The 16633-nt window shown below is 54.0% G+C and overlaps 1 protein-coding gene across 5 annotated transcripts in view; it reads left to right on the top strand.

Annotated features, from left to right (window-relative positions):
* The window catches only part of PRKCZ (protein kinase C zeta), a 112148-nt gene that overhangs the window by 71240 nt on the left and 24275 nt on the right, over positions 1-16633 (top strand). For 4 of the 5 annotated variants that reach the window (XM_023635945.2, XM_070261112.1, XM_005607580.4 and 1 more), the window contains 4 exons: positions 3527-3612; positions 10467-10598; positions 11885-11963; positions 13374-13426. In XM_023635945.2, the coding sequence (XP_023491713.1) occupies positions 3527-3612; positions 10467-10598; positions 11885-11963; positions 13374-13426 (350 nt within the window). Of the gene's footprint in view, positions 1-3099; positions 3364-3526; positions 3613-10466; positions 10599-11884; positions 11964-13373; positions 13427-16633 lie in introns of those variants that run through there. The other variant, XM_070261113.1, reaches the window with a different exon arrangement.

Genomic DNA, 16633 nt, shown 5'->3' with positions numbered 1-16633 from the left:
AGCTGTGCTGTGGTGGTGTCCCACCTACAAAACAGAGGAAGACTGGCACAGATGTCAGCTCAGGGCGAATCTTCCTCACCCACAAAAAACAAAAATCTGATATGCTTTATTTGAAATAAAATTCAGCACCTGTCCCCTTCCCAAAAAGTTTAAAAATGATTCCCTAAAGTTAAAAAAATGAGGTGGAATTGTTTGCCGATGAGTCTGAGGGAAATGTTTGAAATTAGTTTATAACCATCTCATTCTTATAGCCTCTGGTCCCTCCCTCTGTGTTGTTGCAATCTGAATTGTTTGTCCTTTAATGTAGCATTTGAGGCCCCCTGAGAACAGGTAACTCATGTGCGTTACAAAGCAGACAAGGTGGTGGACACGCGTGCCCTTAGCAGCCAGTCCAGGGAGAGGGCTAGCCCACACCATGCACCCCGCACACTGTCCCCGGTGGCTGCCACTGTCCTGAACTTGGCGTTGGTCATTCACTGACTGGAACTGTTTCATCGCCTGACTCTGTATCCTGAAACGATACGTTGTTGATTTTGCTTGTTTTTTCAGTTTTATAGCAATGGCATCGTTTCACGTAGCCCATTTTGTATATATTGATGTATCATTTTCTGTCGTTTTGTGTGTGTGATTTGCTTTTCGAAGATGCACCTGTGCTGAGGCCTGAGGTTGGGCTTTACAGCCAATCGCGATTCCGTTGTCAGCCACACTTGCACCTGTCGATGCGCCTGGCCATCTTCAGACGTTCCTGAATGTCCCGAGCCCGTGTGCCCGTTCCTCTCGGGCTTTGATCTAGGAGCGGTGCAGTTGCTGGGTCCACTGGTTGCCAGTGTTCCTCTCTGCGGATATTTTTGGTGCCGATCTAGCCCATCTCTAGGAGAATAAGCAGCTTCTGGTTGTTCTACATCCTTGACAGTGTTTGGGGAGACAAACTTGGGCCAGTCCTCAGATCTGAAAGGCACCGAGGCGATTGGTGAGCTCCTCTGATCGCTCACAAGGTGGAGCTTCTGGTCATCTCGTTTACCATCTTTCTTCAGCAGCACACCTGTTCTTATCTCTTGTTCATGTTTCTGTTGCTTTTTCCTCGTGGATTTGTACAAGTTCTTTCCGCAGCCTGAATTAGGAGGCGCCGTCACGTGCCTGTACGCTGACAGACTGCGCAGCGGCCTCTGGACGGACACCCGTCCTCACTGCAGTGGACTCACAAGTGTCCCCGCCTCCTTTTTGCTAGTGCTTTTTATGTTTTCAGAATTTTTCTCCCTCTCAGATTATTAAGATCTTCTCCTATATTTCCATCTAAAATTTGCTGTCGTTTCCTTCTCATGTTTGAGTCCTTATTTTGTGAGGGGACAAATGTGTGTATGGAGTGAGACGGTGCCTTAGTCTGCTCGACCGCCGTAACGGTACCCTAGACTGGGGGCGGGTTCTTGTGGCTCTCAGGCTGGAGGACTGAGATCAAAGGGCCGCGGGGTTGGGTCCTGGGGGGACCTCTCTTCCCGGCTCACAGACGCTGCCTTCCTGCTGTGTCCTCACTGGTGATGAGGGAGCTCTGGCTTCTTCCTCCTCTTCTAAGGACACTGGTCCCATCATGGGGGCCTCACCCTCATGACGTCATCTAACCTTGCTTTCTTCCTTAGAGACCCCGTCTCCAGGTGCAGCCGCCTTGGGGCTTAGGCTCCAGCACAGGAATCTGGGGGGTGGCAAACATTCAGTCCATAAGGGCAGGGGTCCGGTTTATTGCCTTCATGCTCCACACCAGTGAGGGTCACACAGGGCTTTCTGTCCTGCCCCCTTGATGAGTGTGTCCAGCCTGCTGTGGGCCCCCTCATACCCTTTGGCCTGGGCTAGGACGTCTTTGAGTTTCTTATTTTCAGTGGTTTCAATCAAAATAAAGGATGTCCAGTTGGGCATAGTTTTAGACTTCCACGTGGCGTGTGCGCTGGGCTCGAGAAGGAGCAGTGTTGGTGCTGGTGTGTTGCTGTCTGACCAGCTCAGCTCTCCCTGTGTCTCGGTGTCCATCTCTGTCACTCGGCGCCTTGTTACTCTCTGCGGGGACAGCCAGGGGCTGTGAATGCCACACAGGGAGGGTCAGTCCTGTGGACGTTAGCAGGCCCCGCCGTGGGCCAAGCTTCCCCCAAATCAAGCCAGGTGGCTAGAAGGACCAGGTGTGTCAGGATGCACCCTGCCATCTGGGCAGAGGCCCTGAGGCGTCACCAGGGACTCTGGAGCTGAGAGGCGGATGCGCTGAGGGTGCTGTGGCTCCCAGTGGTATTTGCCCTCCGTGGCCAGCAGGCCTGAAGGCCCAGGTGTGGACTCCGAGGTGGGTGGGGCGGGCGGGTTGCAGGCTCGTGCCGTCTCCAGCCTGGCCCTGTTCTCTCTGGGTGTCGGCCGAGAGCCTGCGGCAGGGAATTTTGAGGGCCCACCAGGCAACACCTGGGCCTCTACGAAACCCCAGCCGCCCCCCAGCTTCGGGGCTCCTGCTCCCGGAGGAGCCCGGACTTCGTTTCTCACTCCGTCTCCCACTGAAGGGGAGAAGCAGGGTTTGCGGTCACCATGACCTGATTTCGGCAGGTTCCAGCCAGAGCTAGTAATTTGCTTATTTTAAAAACATTCCGTTACAATTTCCACATTAGTATGTCCGTGGCGCTTCCATGACTCTCATGAAAGTCGCTTTTACTGCAGAACTTTATAAAAGCACAAAGCTTCCCGTTGTATCCTGGATATTTTGTTTCACATACGTTCGTTTCAAAGGGTTTTGAAGGCGCAGTGTTAGAAGCATTTTAAGGGAGAATAAAACCAACCGTTCTCGTTATACTTTTAGCTCTGGCATTTTTAATGAGCGGTGTTCTTCCTCAGAAGTTTGAATTATTGAATGCGTGTTGTGAAAGCGACATTTTTGGTAACTTGCGATTCAGCATAAGTGTGCCGTTTGCTTTGCTTTCCTTCTGCTCCCAGGTTCCTCAGGCGGAGGGAGGCTCGGCGGGCGCTCCCTCGTGTCCGGCCGGGGGGTGGAGTGGTGCAGGCTGAGCGCTGCGTTCCAGGCTGGCCGTGGATCTGGCGCCGCAGCCCCTGCCCCTCCGTGACGTTTACCGTAAATATCACGTGAGCTCGTGGCTGTCTGAACTGTGTCCCTGTGTGGAAAAGGGGCCTGGATTTCACACCCGGAGGGAAGAAGGTGGAAAGGAAAAGGAGCGGTGGGCATGCTGGGCCTCGGATGATTTTACTGCCTGACCCTCCTTGGGCGGCGTCCTCGTGGCAAATCCCGGCTGCTCAGCTGTGGTCCGAGGCACCCCCGTCTCTGTTCTTCCCACCTGGGCTGCCATCTCCAGCAGCCATGGCTGTGACATGAGCATCATGCGAGGAGAGGCAAGGCGGGGCGGCCGCCAGGGATGCTGTCATCTCAGCCCCGGCTTCCCACGGCTCTGGCCACCTGGACGGGAGTGGCCTGTTCCCGCCTACACCTTGCGTGGTGGAGTGGGGCTAGCGGGCCGCTATGCTGCTGCTCACACTTTTCTCATATCCTTTCTAGAATCCATCTACCGCCGTGGAGCCAGAAGATGGAGGAAGCTGTACCGCGCCAACGGCCATCTCTTCCAAGCCAAGCGCTTTAACAGGGTGAGTGTCGCTGCCTGGGGATGCGCTAGTCGAGGGCCATCCGCGTGCCGTGTGCAGAGAGCGGGGGAGTGCTTCCTGCAGCCAGCAGGCTGGGCTCACTCAGCGCACAGGCTGTCCAGAGCGGGTTACAGAAACACCTCTCTCCATCACGGATGAGCCTTTGACAAGGCTTCCTGGGCCCGTGAAGGTTCCAGTTCGGGTCTTTTTGCAGATGGTGGCTGCTCGACGAAGGTGGTCTGAGTGTCTCAGGGACCCCGGGCCGTCCCTGGGTGTGTAATCCTCCCTCAGGGCCCCTGGCTCTGAGGTCCCGGCCTGCTGGCGTCCAGAAGCAGGCCTGCGCATTTATCAGAGAACACCAGGCTGCATGTTGTACTGCACCCGGTGTTTCCTGTTGGCTGCAAGGGTCTCCTGGGAACCCCAGAAGCTCCAGACAGCCCCCCAGTCTCTGCCACCCGCTTGACCGCACTGCCCACCCGTTCCCCAGGGTTTTAGCTTAGTTTCCATTGTTGCTTTTCATGATATCTTTCCGTTCTCTAGAAACGACGTGATTCACGTGGCTTTGTAGTTGTTCCATTTGACGATGGAAGGGGAGGTGCCTTTGGCTAAGGACCATCAGTGTCCAGGGGCTACCAGAACAAGCACCCAGACTCGGGGCTGAAAACAGGTTCATTCTCACGGTCTGGAGGCTGAAAGTCCAAAGCCAAGGTGTCGCAGGGCCATGCCCCCTGACGTCTCTAGAGGAGGCTGCTTCCTACCTCTCCCAGCTCCTGGTGCTGCGGCGTCCGTCCCTTGGCCTATAGCTACAGCACTCTAGCCTCTGCCTGTCTTCACGTGGCCTTCTCCTCTCCGTGTCTCTGTTCTCATAAGGACACCAGTTGTGATCAGGCTCCACCCACTCCAGTAGGACCTCATTTTAACTTAACTAGCTACACCTGCAAAGACACTGTTTCCAAATAAGGCCACATTCTGAGGTTCTGGGCGGACATGAATTTGAGGGACATCTCTCCACCCACAACAGCAGCCAAGCACATGCTCACCTGGGGGCCTTTGCACATGCTCACCTGGGTACCTTTGAACGTGCTCTCCTGGGGGCCTTTGCACGTGCTCACCTGGGTACCTTTGAACGTGCTCTCCTGGGGGCCTTTGCACGTGCTGAGTGCCGTGCCTGGCCCACCCTCCTTCCCCTACATCCTCAGAGCTGATGCTCTTCCTTATTTTCTATCTTGGCTCAAATGTCCATCCCTGTGGCCCCTTCTCTGTCCCTTCCACTCACGTATGCTCCTGACGTTCCTCACAGTGTGTGCCATCTCCCCACTGGGCGTGCACAGGGACTCTGCCTTGTTCAGGCTGTGTCCCCACACCTGGCACATAGTGGGTACACACTACTTGTTTATTGTAATTAATGAGAGGAGGAGAGTCAACTGGGCGAGACCTGGGGGCGCTGCACTGGGGACCAGGAAGGAATGGGGTGTGCCCATCAGCAATGAGAGGGACCCTGGGAAGCCAGCTGGGAGGCAGGAGAGCGCAGGGTCTGTGACATATCGATCGGATGCCTTGGGGAGGTCAGACATCATGGAGCAAGAAGCTGTGGGAGGACAGCGAGTGCCAAGTGCTGCCATGGGCTGGGGAGAGAGGGCGAAGGATACATGACTGATGGGCCCTTGTCATGTTTCTGGGCCGACTGACTGGGTGTGGACATGAGGTTTTGCAGTGAGCCAACCGGACGGACAGGATAAAGCCTGGCTGCTGCAAGTGTGGGGCGATAGAAACCTCCAGCCCCCAGGAGGCGAGGCACCCGCTGCCCCTCCTCGCTCTGCAGCCAGCTGGCTTCTTTCTGTGCCTCTGGGCGCCGGCTCCGTTCTGGCCAGAGAGGGGTCCTTGGCAGATGGGACAAGCCACCCTCAGGATACCAGAGAGAGAATTCTGGAAGCCCTGCGCCCATGTCAGCTTTCAGTGAAACGCTTGTTTCCTTCATTACTGGCTGACTCACTAGTCCAAGAAGAAGCCCACCCACTCAGCAAGTTGGGCCAGGGCCCGGGCAGCACAGAGGGGCCTGGCCCTTCCCACCCTGCAGAGTTTTGGAAGAAAAACCCAGTTTTCTGATGGCAGGGTGCAGACCCTGACACTCTCTGCCCCCTGCCTGCTCCTCCTGCGCCCCCTCCCCAAAATCAGTGGGCACAGGCTGTTCCTCCCCGTGGAGGAGCAGGTGCTTGGTGCAGTTCCCACTACAGCCCCACCCCCACCCCAGTACAGATGCTCAGCTGCCCCCCAAGTGCCAGTGAGCGGGTTGTCACAAACACAGAGAGGCTGAGAAGCGAGCCGACCCAAAGACCCCTGACTCTTCGGTCCTTCAGTTGTTCACAGATGGGGAGGCAGGCGTGCCTGCACCCCTGCTGTCTTCGGGTTCTGGGCCCATGTCCTGCAGCCCCTGGAGGCCGGCTCGGCGCTGCTCACTCCGGGTTAATTACAGGGCTGCTTGCTGCAGCTCCACTTGTCTCCTGGAAGTGCAAGTTGGGTTCTGCCAGAATCAGCAAGACTTAAGGGCAAAAGCCAACAAGAGATCATTTCTCACGTTTGCTTACTGGCGACCCAGGACGGAAAGTGAGTGGGCGTCAGTCACACCATCCTGAGACTTCCTGCCTAGATCTTTAGTCATGCATGACACGACTTCTCTTCTAGAACAACGAGAGAAGTCCAGCTGGTGAACCAGAGGGAGGGTTTCTGGGCAGGAGCTGAGAAGGGAGCCTCTGTCCCAGGAGAGGGGCCCTGGTGACATGGATGGGACAACGGGAGGCCCAGCCTGTAGAACAGAACTAATGGTCAGAGCCTGGCCCTGGGAACTCTGGGGCATGAGCGTTCCCCATAAAGGAGAGAGGGACCGACCAATAAATGCTAACGAGACAATTGGTTAATTGTGGTTCCAGGGAGGGAGGAGTCCAGGGCATTTGTTCGCATCAAAGTCAGTCACAAGTGGATTAATTTAAGATAAACATAAAAACCTGGAAGCGATGCAGGGTCAGGGAACAGACTGGGTGGGGAGACCAGAGGGGACATGGGTCTCTAGACTCGGCCACGTATTTGTTCAGGTTTCTGCAGTTTCCAAACAAGTTAGATGTAAAAACGTACAGGAAAAGTGTTTGTAGCAAATAAAGCTTAGAATAAGAGATCAGAACAATATATGTGTTTATTGTATAAAAGAGCTCCTAGAAATTGGCTTTTTGGTAAATGCTAAAAGTCTAAAGGCGGATAAGGATGTAAATGGTTAATTAAATAAGTACTGAAACTGTTCATAAATGTAGGTGGCTTAACCCTCATTGGTAATCAATGACTTACAAGACATTTTCCCGTCAGAGTCAAAGACATTAAAAGTCATTAGAGGGCCGGCCCGGTGGTGCAGCGGTTAAGTGCACATGTTCCGCTTTGGCAGCCTGGGGTTCACCGGTTCGGATCCCGGTGCGGACATGGCACCACTTGGCACGACATGCTGTGGTAGGCGTCCCACATATAAAGTAGAGGAAGATGGGCATGGATGTTAGCTCAGGGCCAGTCTTCCTCAGCAAAAAGAGGAGGACTGGCAGTAGTTAGCTCAGGGCTAATCTTCCTCAAAAAAGAAAAAAAAAAGTCGTTAGAGCTCAGTGTTGCTGTGTGTGCGGCAGTGGGGTCCACTCCTCCTGGAGGTTGCGGACGTGGACCCCTGCTTTCTGGAAACCGAGTGGGAAATAGGTGTCAGTGGCTTTAGGGTGCTCCTATCCTGTGGTTGTCTGCAGCACATCTGTCTGAAAGAAATCCGTGGTTCAAAGGTTTGCGTATATGGAAGAGCAGCTCAGTGTTGTTCTCACAAGTGGGGACAGTATCTAACCTACTCTTACTCCCTTTGCTGTGTAACAAGCGACCCCACTCAGGGGCCTAAACCACCCCACTTTATATTCCCCTCCACCCCCCGGCCTGGAGCTGCTGGAGGAGCTTCTGCCGGTCCTGTGGGCCCTCGTGCTGCAGGGCCGGCTGGGTGGACGGTCCGAGGACTTTGGCCTTCAATGTGAGTGGACAGGAAGCAGAGGGTCAACTTGCTCACTTGGGCCCCTCGTGGGGAAGAGACTTGGGAGCGAGGACGGGGCAGAGAGACCCATTCTGAAGATGCTACCCAGGAGCGGCAATGTCAGTCAAGGATTTCTCCTGAGCTTCTTGGTCTGAACAACTGATAGAACAGCACTTAGCAAGGGTTTCCTGTAAAGGGCAGAGAGCAAATACTTTAGACTTTGTGGGCCATGAGGTCTCTGTTGCAACTACTCAACTCCGCCCATAGAATGCAAAAGCAGCCATGGACGGTAGTTAAATGAATGCAACTGTGTTCCAATAAAACTTTATTTATAAACACAGGTGATGGGCCGCATTTGGCCCACAGCTGTAGCTTGCCCATCACTAGACTAGACCAGAAAGTTGGAGTCACCACTGGCTAAATGATCAAGGCTGTGAGAGGAGCAGGTTTGGGGCCTAGTATGAGAACCCCGACACCGTGCATCAGGGATGCAGAGGATGGAGGGGAAATGAGGCTTCCTCCCCAGGGCAGCAGAATGGCTCCTTGTACCTCTTCTGAAGAGAAGAGAGAACACTCTTCCTGAGACTCTGAAGCCTCAAGCTGGACCTCACACAGGCTTGTAGCCCAAATCCACGCAGCTGGGCAGGCCCAGCCGGGCAGCACCCCCAGGAGGCTGGAAAAAGAACCCAGCCTCAAGGATTTCCACAGATACACGAACAGGACGTCTGAGCTCACAGTCAAAAGCCACAACTTGCAGCGGGAAACACTGTGCGTGGACAGGGAGCAGAGGATCAACAAGCAAGAACCAGCAGAAACCCAGACCGGAGGTGTAGACCGACTGCGTTTGAAACGTGTTGAGTACGATTGGAAAATTGAAACCAGTGATTGAAAATAGGAGCACGGAACCAATGTGACAGCCTGTAAGAGAGAGTTAAAAATATTTTTACCCCATTAGTCTGTGGCAGCCTCTCCTGAGGAGTTCATGCATGGGGTCTCTGTGTAGTCGGTGCTGACACGTGGCACATTCACGCTGCCATCGGTCAGCAGTTGTCCCGGCCCGGCCCCTCTTGGGGGGAACTCTTAGGAGAAGGAATCTTTGTTAATTTGCAAAGCCTGTGAATTTGCCTCTAAATATGACCCAAGCATTGCAGATTAAGTGTTAAATGGTGACTTAGAGGAAGCTGCACACATTTAGCACGTTACACTAAAAACGTGAATTTTTTTAATGGTTTCATAAACGGTGTCGGACAGGACAGCAGACTCAGAAGAGAATGAAAGCCAGTCTTCGTGTTGAAGCTCCTTCCTTGAATTGTGCATGTGTGCTCAGCAGTTGCCCTGCTGGGGCAAAGACGCCAATGTTGGTGTTAAACTGGATTGGCCAGAGTCGGAGGTCTTGGGTGGGAGGCCCCCTGTGGCTGGCCCCTGCGTGGCCCTCACCGCTGTCCGTTGCATTCAGGCCATTCCCAGATGGAGCCCACGATCCGTGTTTGGCTTCTTGTGGGGCGGACGATTTGGGCAACAGGGAGGACTTGGAATAAATTCTTTTCTTTTTCCTTTTTTTTCCAAAGTTAAAGGCTCTGTGTGTGTGTGTGTGTGTGTGTGTACTTGTCTGAAGCAAACATTTGTTGGTGTCCACTGTGTGCTGGGCACTGTCCCAGGTGCTGGCCCCACTACCTTGACCAGGACGTACAGGCTCTGTGTGTGGGGAGGGGGCTCCCTCGGCCCCGGTTTCCAAGCACAACTCTTCTCTGCTGAGAAAGTGGCTTCTCAGTGCCCACTGGCCCGCGAGCAGGCACGTCCCAGGGGGGCTGGCGCCTTAGTTGTTTCGCTTGGCTGCAACGCCTGCCCTCGCATTCTCAGGACTGGATCTGTTTTCTTGCGTGAACTCAGCTCAGGTGGCTAGCGCCCTTGTATTCCTTTTTATTCCTCTTCAGGAGTAATTTGAGACTCTCTCAAAAGAGAGAAATTTGTTAAAAATGGCAGAAGAGGGCTAAAACCTGTAAATCAGTTATGGCTGGGGAAAATTCTAAATGGGAAACAAGCACCTGTCGACATGCACACGTCACATGACCGTGAAGGTGACTTTGGTCTCGCATAGCAAATGTCACCGGGTTTCTGAGCATGTCCATCCTCGTGCATTTCGAAACATTCCAAAATCATGATTCCCAAACAAGCTGATGTGTCATTAATTTCAAATTGTTTAGAATCATGAAAAACAACATCGACCATTTAAAATCTTTAAAAATACTGGGGAAAAAAGCCAAGATAATTGCATACAGCCCTATAGCCATTCAAAAGTATAACGAGGCAGAAGGCCAGGCCGGGTCGCTTTCTCCCGGTCATTTGGCTGACACGTTTGGATGAGGGTCAGGCAAGGGCCTTCCCCACCCTCTCAGCCGGGGTCACTCCACCCAGGCAGGACCCCCCTGGCTGTTCCACACACAGCCCAGCATGAGCTGTGAGGCCCCCTCTGGCCCCTGTGAGCAAGGGGCCTTGCCCATGGAGGGGTCTCGTCACCCTGCCCCACACGGCCTGCCCTTTGCCCCTCACCCAGAGCAGGGCCCCAGTGCCCCCCTTGGGGCTACAGGTCCCTCCAACCTTGGGCTGGACCCCAGTTGGGGCTACTGAGCCTGAGCAGGGCCTGGTGCCCAGATATGACAAGGTGACAGGGTCACCTCTTCCTGCAGCTCCATGTCATCTTTTGAGAAAATCCGTGAAGGTGCACTATGCCCCAGTGCTTGCCTGAGTCCCCTCAGTGTAGCCTGGGCCTCAGGGGACACCGGGCCCCCAGCCTGACGGCTCCTGTTCTTGCCCACAGAGAGCTTACTGTGGCCAGTGCAGCGAAAGGATATGGGGTCTCGCGAGGCAGGGCTACAGGTGCATCAACTGCAAACTGCTGGTCCATAAACGCTGCCACGTCCTCGTCCCGCTGACCTGCAACAGGCATATGGTGAGTGTGGGCCAGGTAAGGCCCTGGGGGGATATGGGGCGCTTCGGATAGCATGGGGGAGGTGGGGAGTGCAGCCTTGAGCCCATTGTCCACGCTGACCCTGTGACCCTTGGTCCTCTTGACCCAGTGGGGTCCTGACACTGTCCCTGACACTGATGAGACAAGAGGAGGGCACACTTGTGGGCTGCAGAGTGATGGCCCAGGCCAGCGGTCTGGGACAGGACCCTTCTTCCCGAGCCCTGAGAGCCCCCAGCACTCTTGGGGGGCCTGCAGGCTCCTCTGTGGCTCTGGGCTGGGAGCAGGGGGTAAGCAGTGGCTCGTCTGTACCCTGGTCGTGAGGCAGTTCTTGTGGAGCGGCAGAGGTGGAAGCCCCATGCTGCTCTGAGAGTCAGAGCACCCGGGCGGTGGGCTGTGCCCTCACCACCAGCTGGTGATCGCGGACCCGAAGCGTCCAGGCCCTTTGCTGGTTGTTGATGGACTTTTCCTTACTGAGCATGCAGGCCTGGCTGTGCACATGAGTGGGAGCCTAGACTGAACGATTAATCCCTCTGGGTGCGGCAGGCACAGGGCAGGAGGGTGGACTCATCTGCGTCCTGCCAGAGCAGGAGCGGGAAAGACACCTCTGGGGGCTGATGGGCTGTCACCTCTCACAGGACAGGAGCAGAGTCTGAAGCCGGGTCTCACTCCGATGGTGGCAGAGCACTGGGACATGGGTGTCCCCATGCAGACTGGTGCTGGGTGAATTGGCACAGTCTTTCTAGGGGTCCTTTCAGCTGTGGCTGCTAAAAACCATAAGAGCACACATATCCTTTGACCCCCTAGGTCCACGTTAGCCTAAGAAATGAGGTGAGCCCCGAAGATGCAGTCAGTTAGGGGCTGAGGGATGCCAATGCCTGGAGCCTAGATGTCCACCAGTAGGCAGCTGTCTCAATTATGACGTCAGCCCTGTGGAACCCCGAGAGCCAGAGACGGGGCTCCGTGCCTGACCGCTGACAGATGCGCATGACATGGCGGTGGGAGTCTGGGGGGAGGCAACCAAGAATTATATAAAAACACTCATTTTATAAAGCACCTGCTGGAAAGGTCACAGCCTGAGGTGTCTCTGCCTGTGGAATGACAGGTAATTTCGTTGTTTGTCTTTCCAGCTTCAGTGCAGTAATGTAACAGCTGTATTTGTGTCAGGGTGTTCTGATACATGTTACAGTGTATTATAATAGGCGATTTGAAAAGTCACTAGCGTCTGTAGAAGCTTACATGGTCGCTTTGTAACGCCCATCTCTCTGCAGGATCCTGTCATGCCTTCCCAGGAACCTGCAGTAGATGACAAGGACGACGTGGACCTTCCCTCGGAGGAGACCCATGGAAGTAGGGGCTGCTTCCTTCCCGTTGGCGGAGCACCGGCTCTCCTCACCCTGGAATGCCTCCTCGCCTCCCCTTTCTGACCAGGAATCCTTTCTAGATCCCAGCCACTCTCCGGGGGTCAATATTGGCTAACATGGCTGCCTTGCCACGGGCCGGGGACGTGCTCTCCAGGGCCTCCCCTCATCCCCAGGCAGAGGTGGGCGGGGCGGGGTGGCTTTTGCTGGACACCCACGTCTCTGTGAGTTGCTGCCTTGGGAGTCCAGGGGTAAGGATTTCTCTTGCCAACTTCAGGAGCTCTAGAAGGCACTTATTGCAGTAGCCACCATGGCCAGCTCCCTCCCACAAGTCGGCTGCTGCACAGAGCTGATGTCTGTGGGAAGGCCTCCTGGGTAGCTGCTGTGCACATGGTGTGCTGTTGTGTGGTTCTCGGGCTTTAGTGGGATTAGTGTGTGTGCACACGCGCACGTGTGTGTAGGAGACTTTTTTTAGTGCTAAGAAGCATTCAGAGGGAGATTTTGAATACCAGTTGGACTGATGGCCCAGCTCTGAGCTCCCACAGTTCTGTGGACTATTACAAGGGTGTGTGAGACCCCTGGCCCTCACTTGATAAATGTGAGTTCCGTCCCCTAGGAGCCCTTGAAGGGTGAAATGAGACCACAGAACATAAAGCAGTTAGCACAGGACCTCACACAAAGGAGACTCCTAACAAACAAGCCCCCACACCCAACCATCCTCCCCTCCATCCAACCACCCATCCACCCATCCAACCATCTAACCATCCATCCACCCATCCACCCATCCAACTGTCCAACCATCCATCCATCCACCCAAATATCCACCCGTCCCTCCACCCAGTCACCCACCCAACCATCCATCTATCCATCCATCTGTCCACCCAAACATCCATCTACCCACCCATCCACCCAATTATCCACCCAATCATCCACCCAACCAACCATCCATCCATCCATCCATCAATCAATCACCATCCATCCATCTATCCATCACCATCCATCCATCTGTCCACTCATCTACCCATCCATCCACCCACCCACCTATCCATCCATCTGTCCATCTGCATACTCTAAAAAATGAGGTATGGAAGACTAGACACCAAAATCTTATGACTAGTTACTTCAGATGAATCACTGGGGAAACTTGTCACAAATGCAGATTCCCAAGCCCCACCCCCAGATGTTCAGAGTCAGCAGGTCTGGGTATGGCCCAGGAAGCTGCATTTTCTTAAGACTCTAGTTGAGTCAGATGTGGCTGCTCCATGCATGCGCCCTGAGCACCACTGGCTTGGCCTGGGCCACTGTGTCTGCAGAGGCACCAGGGTCTGTGGGGTCCCTGTGTCTTGGCCCATCCGCTGACAGTACCCGTAACATCCATTTTTCCTCCTCTCTGCACTAGTTGCTTATATTTCTTCAACCCGGAAACATGACAGCATTAAAGATGATTCTGAGGTGAGTGTCTAAAATGACTCATTGGTATTTCCAACATCCTTTTTAGAAGTTCATTAGCTCATTTCTGGGGCATTTATGGAAATTTAAATATGAACTAGGCATGTTTAAGTCTTGTCGCTCATCTTAAACGAGGGTGTGATCTTGTGGACATCCAGGATGTTGCACACTGAAGCATTAGGGCTGAAATCCCGTGGAGTCTTTCAAATATTTACAGAGGTAACCTTGAATAGCTAGATGGGCAGAGGGTACGTGAATATGGCAAAACATGAGCCTTTTCTGGATCTCAGAGCTGAGGCTGTGGTGCTTACTGTACGATTCTTACGCTGATGCAGAGCTGGAGGGTGGGGTGTTGTTGGCTGAGTCTGTGTGAGCCCGTGGCAGGCCTGGTCTGAGCCTGGGTCAGGGGACTTCTCTGACCTTAGGATCCTGTTCTGTCGAGTTTGGGTAATGATTACCCCTTTTCGTGAGGGTAAACCAAGAGCGTTTGTATGAACACTTAGCACCAGGCCTGGCACATGGGAAGCTTGCCACAGCACTGACCGTTTGTGTGGCTGTTTCCACATCAGCACAGGGTGGCTGAGGCCGTCACAGCAGGCCACAGGGAACATACGCAACCTCCACAAAGGAAACGCCATGCTCCTATGCTTTTAGCAGTGTGGGAGGCTGGTCCCCGGAGATGGGATACTAGCCTTTTGCATCTTCTCGGTCCTCCTAATGGCTGGCATTGCCTACGGGGATCACCACGTGTACTTGCCCTGGAGTGGTTTCGTCCTTCGCCCCGTTTCAGGCGTGTCTGTGGCTGGCGGCCCAGGGTCAGGAGTACACTGGTCGGTGCTTGCCGGATTCACTAGGAACTTGATTTTCCTCTCGCTCCCAGTGTTTGCATTTTTTTCATTTTCTAGACTGTTTTCCATCCCCTGACAGGGGTCCCATTGCTGGGAAATTGGAGCTTCGTGAAGCAACTAGATGTTGGCACCCACCGGCACCCCTCACACAGGGCCCAGGGCCCTCTGACTTTGGGGGATGGAGCCTGTGGTATGACGAAGTCGGTCTGTCAGGGGGCCATGAGGAGAGGGGGCAGCGAGGAGAGTGGGGCGCACCAGCCCAGGACCTGGCTCTGGAAGCGCAGGCTGCTGCGCACCTTAGCTGGGTCTTGCTTGGGGCACGTCCTTCACGAATGTCCCAGAGGCTGCTGTCCCAAAGGCTCTTTGGGGTCCAGACCCTGGCATTGTCTTCTGCTGTGTGTGCCGTCTCCCCAGCACCCTCTCTGCCCAGACAGCAGAGTGGGTCCAGGGCTGGCTTTTGAGCTGCAATTTTTGCTAAATTTTATTTGCACAAAAGCCTTACTTTATTTTCCCATTGTGTGTTTTCCACCACCACCAAGCGCTTCTTCAGTTCTCAGTGGTCCCTGACCAGGTGTCCTACAGTTTAACCCAATTCTAACACCATCCACCTGTGATGGCGTCAGATCCCACAGGTTAAGGGCTCAGCCCCACGAGACGCCCCACAAGTGCAGACACCACTCACGAGTCTGGGTCTTCATCTATGCTTCTCACCGGCCAGCTGCAAATTGGGTGTTCCCACGACGTCCCCTAAAGCTTCGTTTCATTTGCTAAAGTGGCTCACGGAACTCAGAGAAACATTCAACTCACTGGGGCGCCAGTTTACGGACTGGGGCAACTCAGGGACCACCTGATGGAACAGATGCGCAGGGCAGGGTCTGCGGGGGGCACGCAGAGCTTCAGGCCCAGTCTCCCTGAATCACCCCGAGTTCACCAACCAGGGAGCTCTCTGAACCCCATCCAAAATTTGGGGGGATTTCATGGAGGCATCACACAGGCATCATTGATTAAATCATTGGCTTTTGGTGATAGATTCTACATCCAGCCCCTTTTCTCTCCCAGAGGTAGGATGGGAGGGACTGAATTTCCAACCCTCCAATCCCACAGTTGGTTCCCCTGGCAACGGGCCCCATCCTTCGATGCTTTCCAAAAGTCACCTCATTAACATGACAAAAGACACCTTTATGGCTCTTGTCACTTAAGAAATTCCTATGGTTTTGGGAGCTAAATGTGACAGGAATGGGCTCATAGAGCAGCTATGTATTTTTTTTTTTTTTGAGGAACATTAGCCCTGAGCTAACATTTGCTGCCAATCCTCTTTTTGCTGAGGAAGACTGACCCTGAGCTAATATCCGTGCCCATCTTTCTCTACTTTATATGTGGGATGCCTACCACAGCATGGCTTTCTGAGCGGTGCCATGTTCACACCCGGAATCTGAACCAGTGAATCCTGGGCCACCGAGAAGCGGAATGTGCGAACCACCGGGCTGGCCCCTGTATTTATTATAGGTCACAATATCACAATTTGTCTTCTTTGGTCCTTCATGGGCTCTGGGTGATAAATGAGACACAACAGATTATGCTCCTGAGCGAGGAAATGGTTACCCAGCTAGTGTTCTCAGCCTCTGTCTGTCAAACCTCAGGGAACAGCTCCACCTTGCGAAGCCCACACCTTTCCCATAGTAAATGTCACACACACACACACACATGCACACGCACACACATGTGTGCACACGCGCACATGCATGCACACACTCATGCACACAAGCACACATATGCACACACACACACACCCGGCTTCTATATTTTCTGTCTGATCATTCTGTGTCTGGAATGAGCCAGGAACACTTAGTTCCCTCTCTTCTTCACCACAAATATCCTTGCCAGAAGTACTTCACAGGAGGGAGGCCTGTGTTCTCAATCGGATGGCCTTTCTCTTTCATTGTGTGTTTCCCGTAGTGCCTGCTCGGCAGGAATTAGCTAGGTATACTTCATTATATATTATATACCAGGGAGTGCCAGGTGGCCCTGGGGCGTGTGAGCCTGTGATCACCTCTTCAGCGTGTCCTGGTGAGGCCAGACCCGTGCATCCCAGGTCGCTCGTAGAGGGGCCACCTGTGGCTGGTGACAGGGCCTCGGCCTGGGGAAATGAACAGCTTTTGGATTTCTAGCTCCTTCCATCAGAAGCTGTACAGTCTTTAATTCTTGGTTTTTACCTCAAGTGTGGTGGAGGGTCCAGGACACAGAATCAAGACTCGTGAGAGAACTGGGCTCTGAGCTCTGGGGCACACGGGGCCTCTGCCGACGCCTGATTCTCTGAATCCCGCACGGGCTCCGCCTTCACTTTCTCTCCCTTGGTGCTCCC

Source organism: Equus caballus, chromosome 2 (genome assembly GCF_041296265.1).
Source record: "Equus caballus isolate H_3958 breed thoroughbred chromosome 2, TB-T2T, whole genome shotgun sequence".
NCBI classification, from domain to species: domain Eukaryota; kingdom Metazoa; phylum Chordata; class Mammalia; order Perissodactyla; family Equidae; genus Equus; species Equus caballus.
This window is presented reverse-complemented; position numbering and strand designations above follow the sequence as displayed.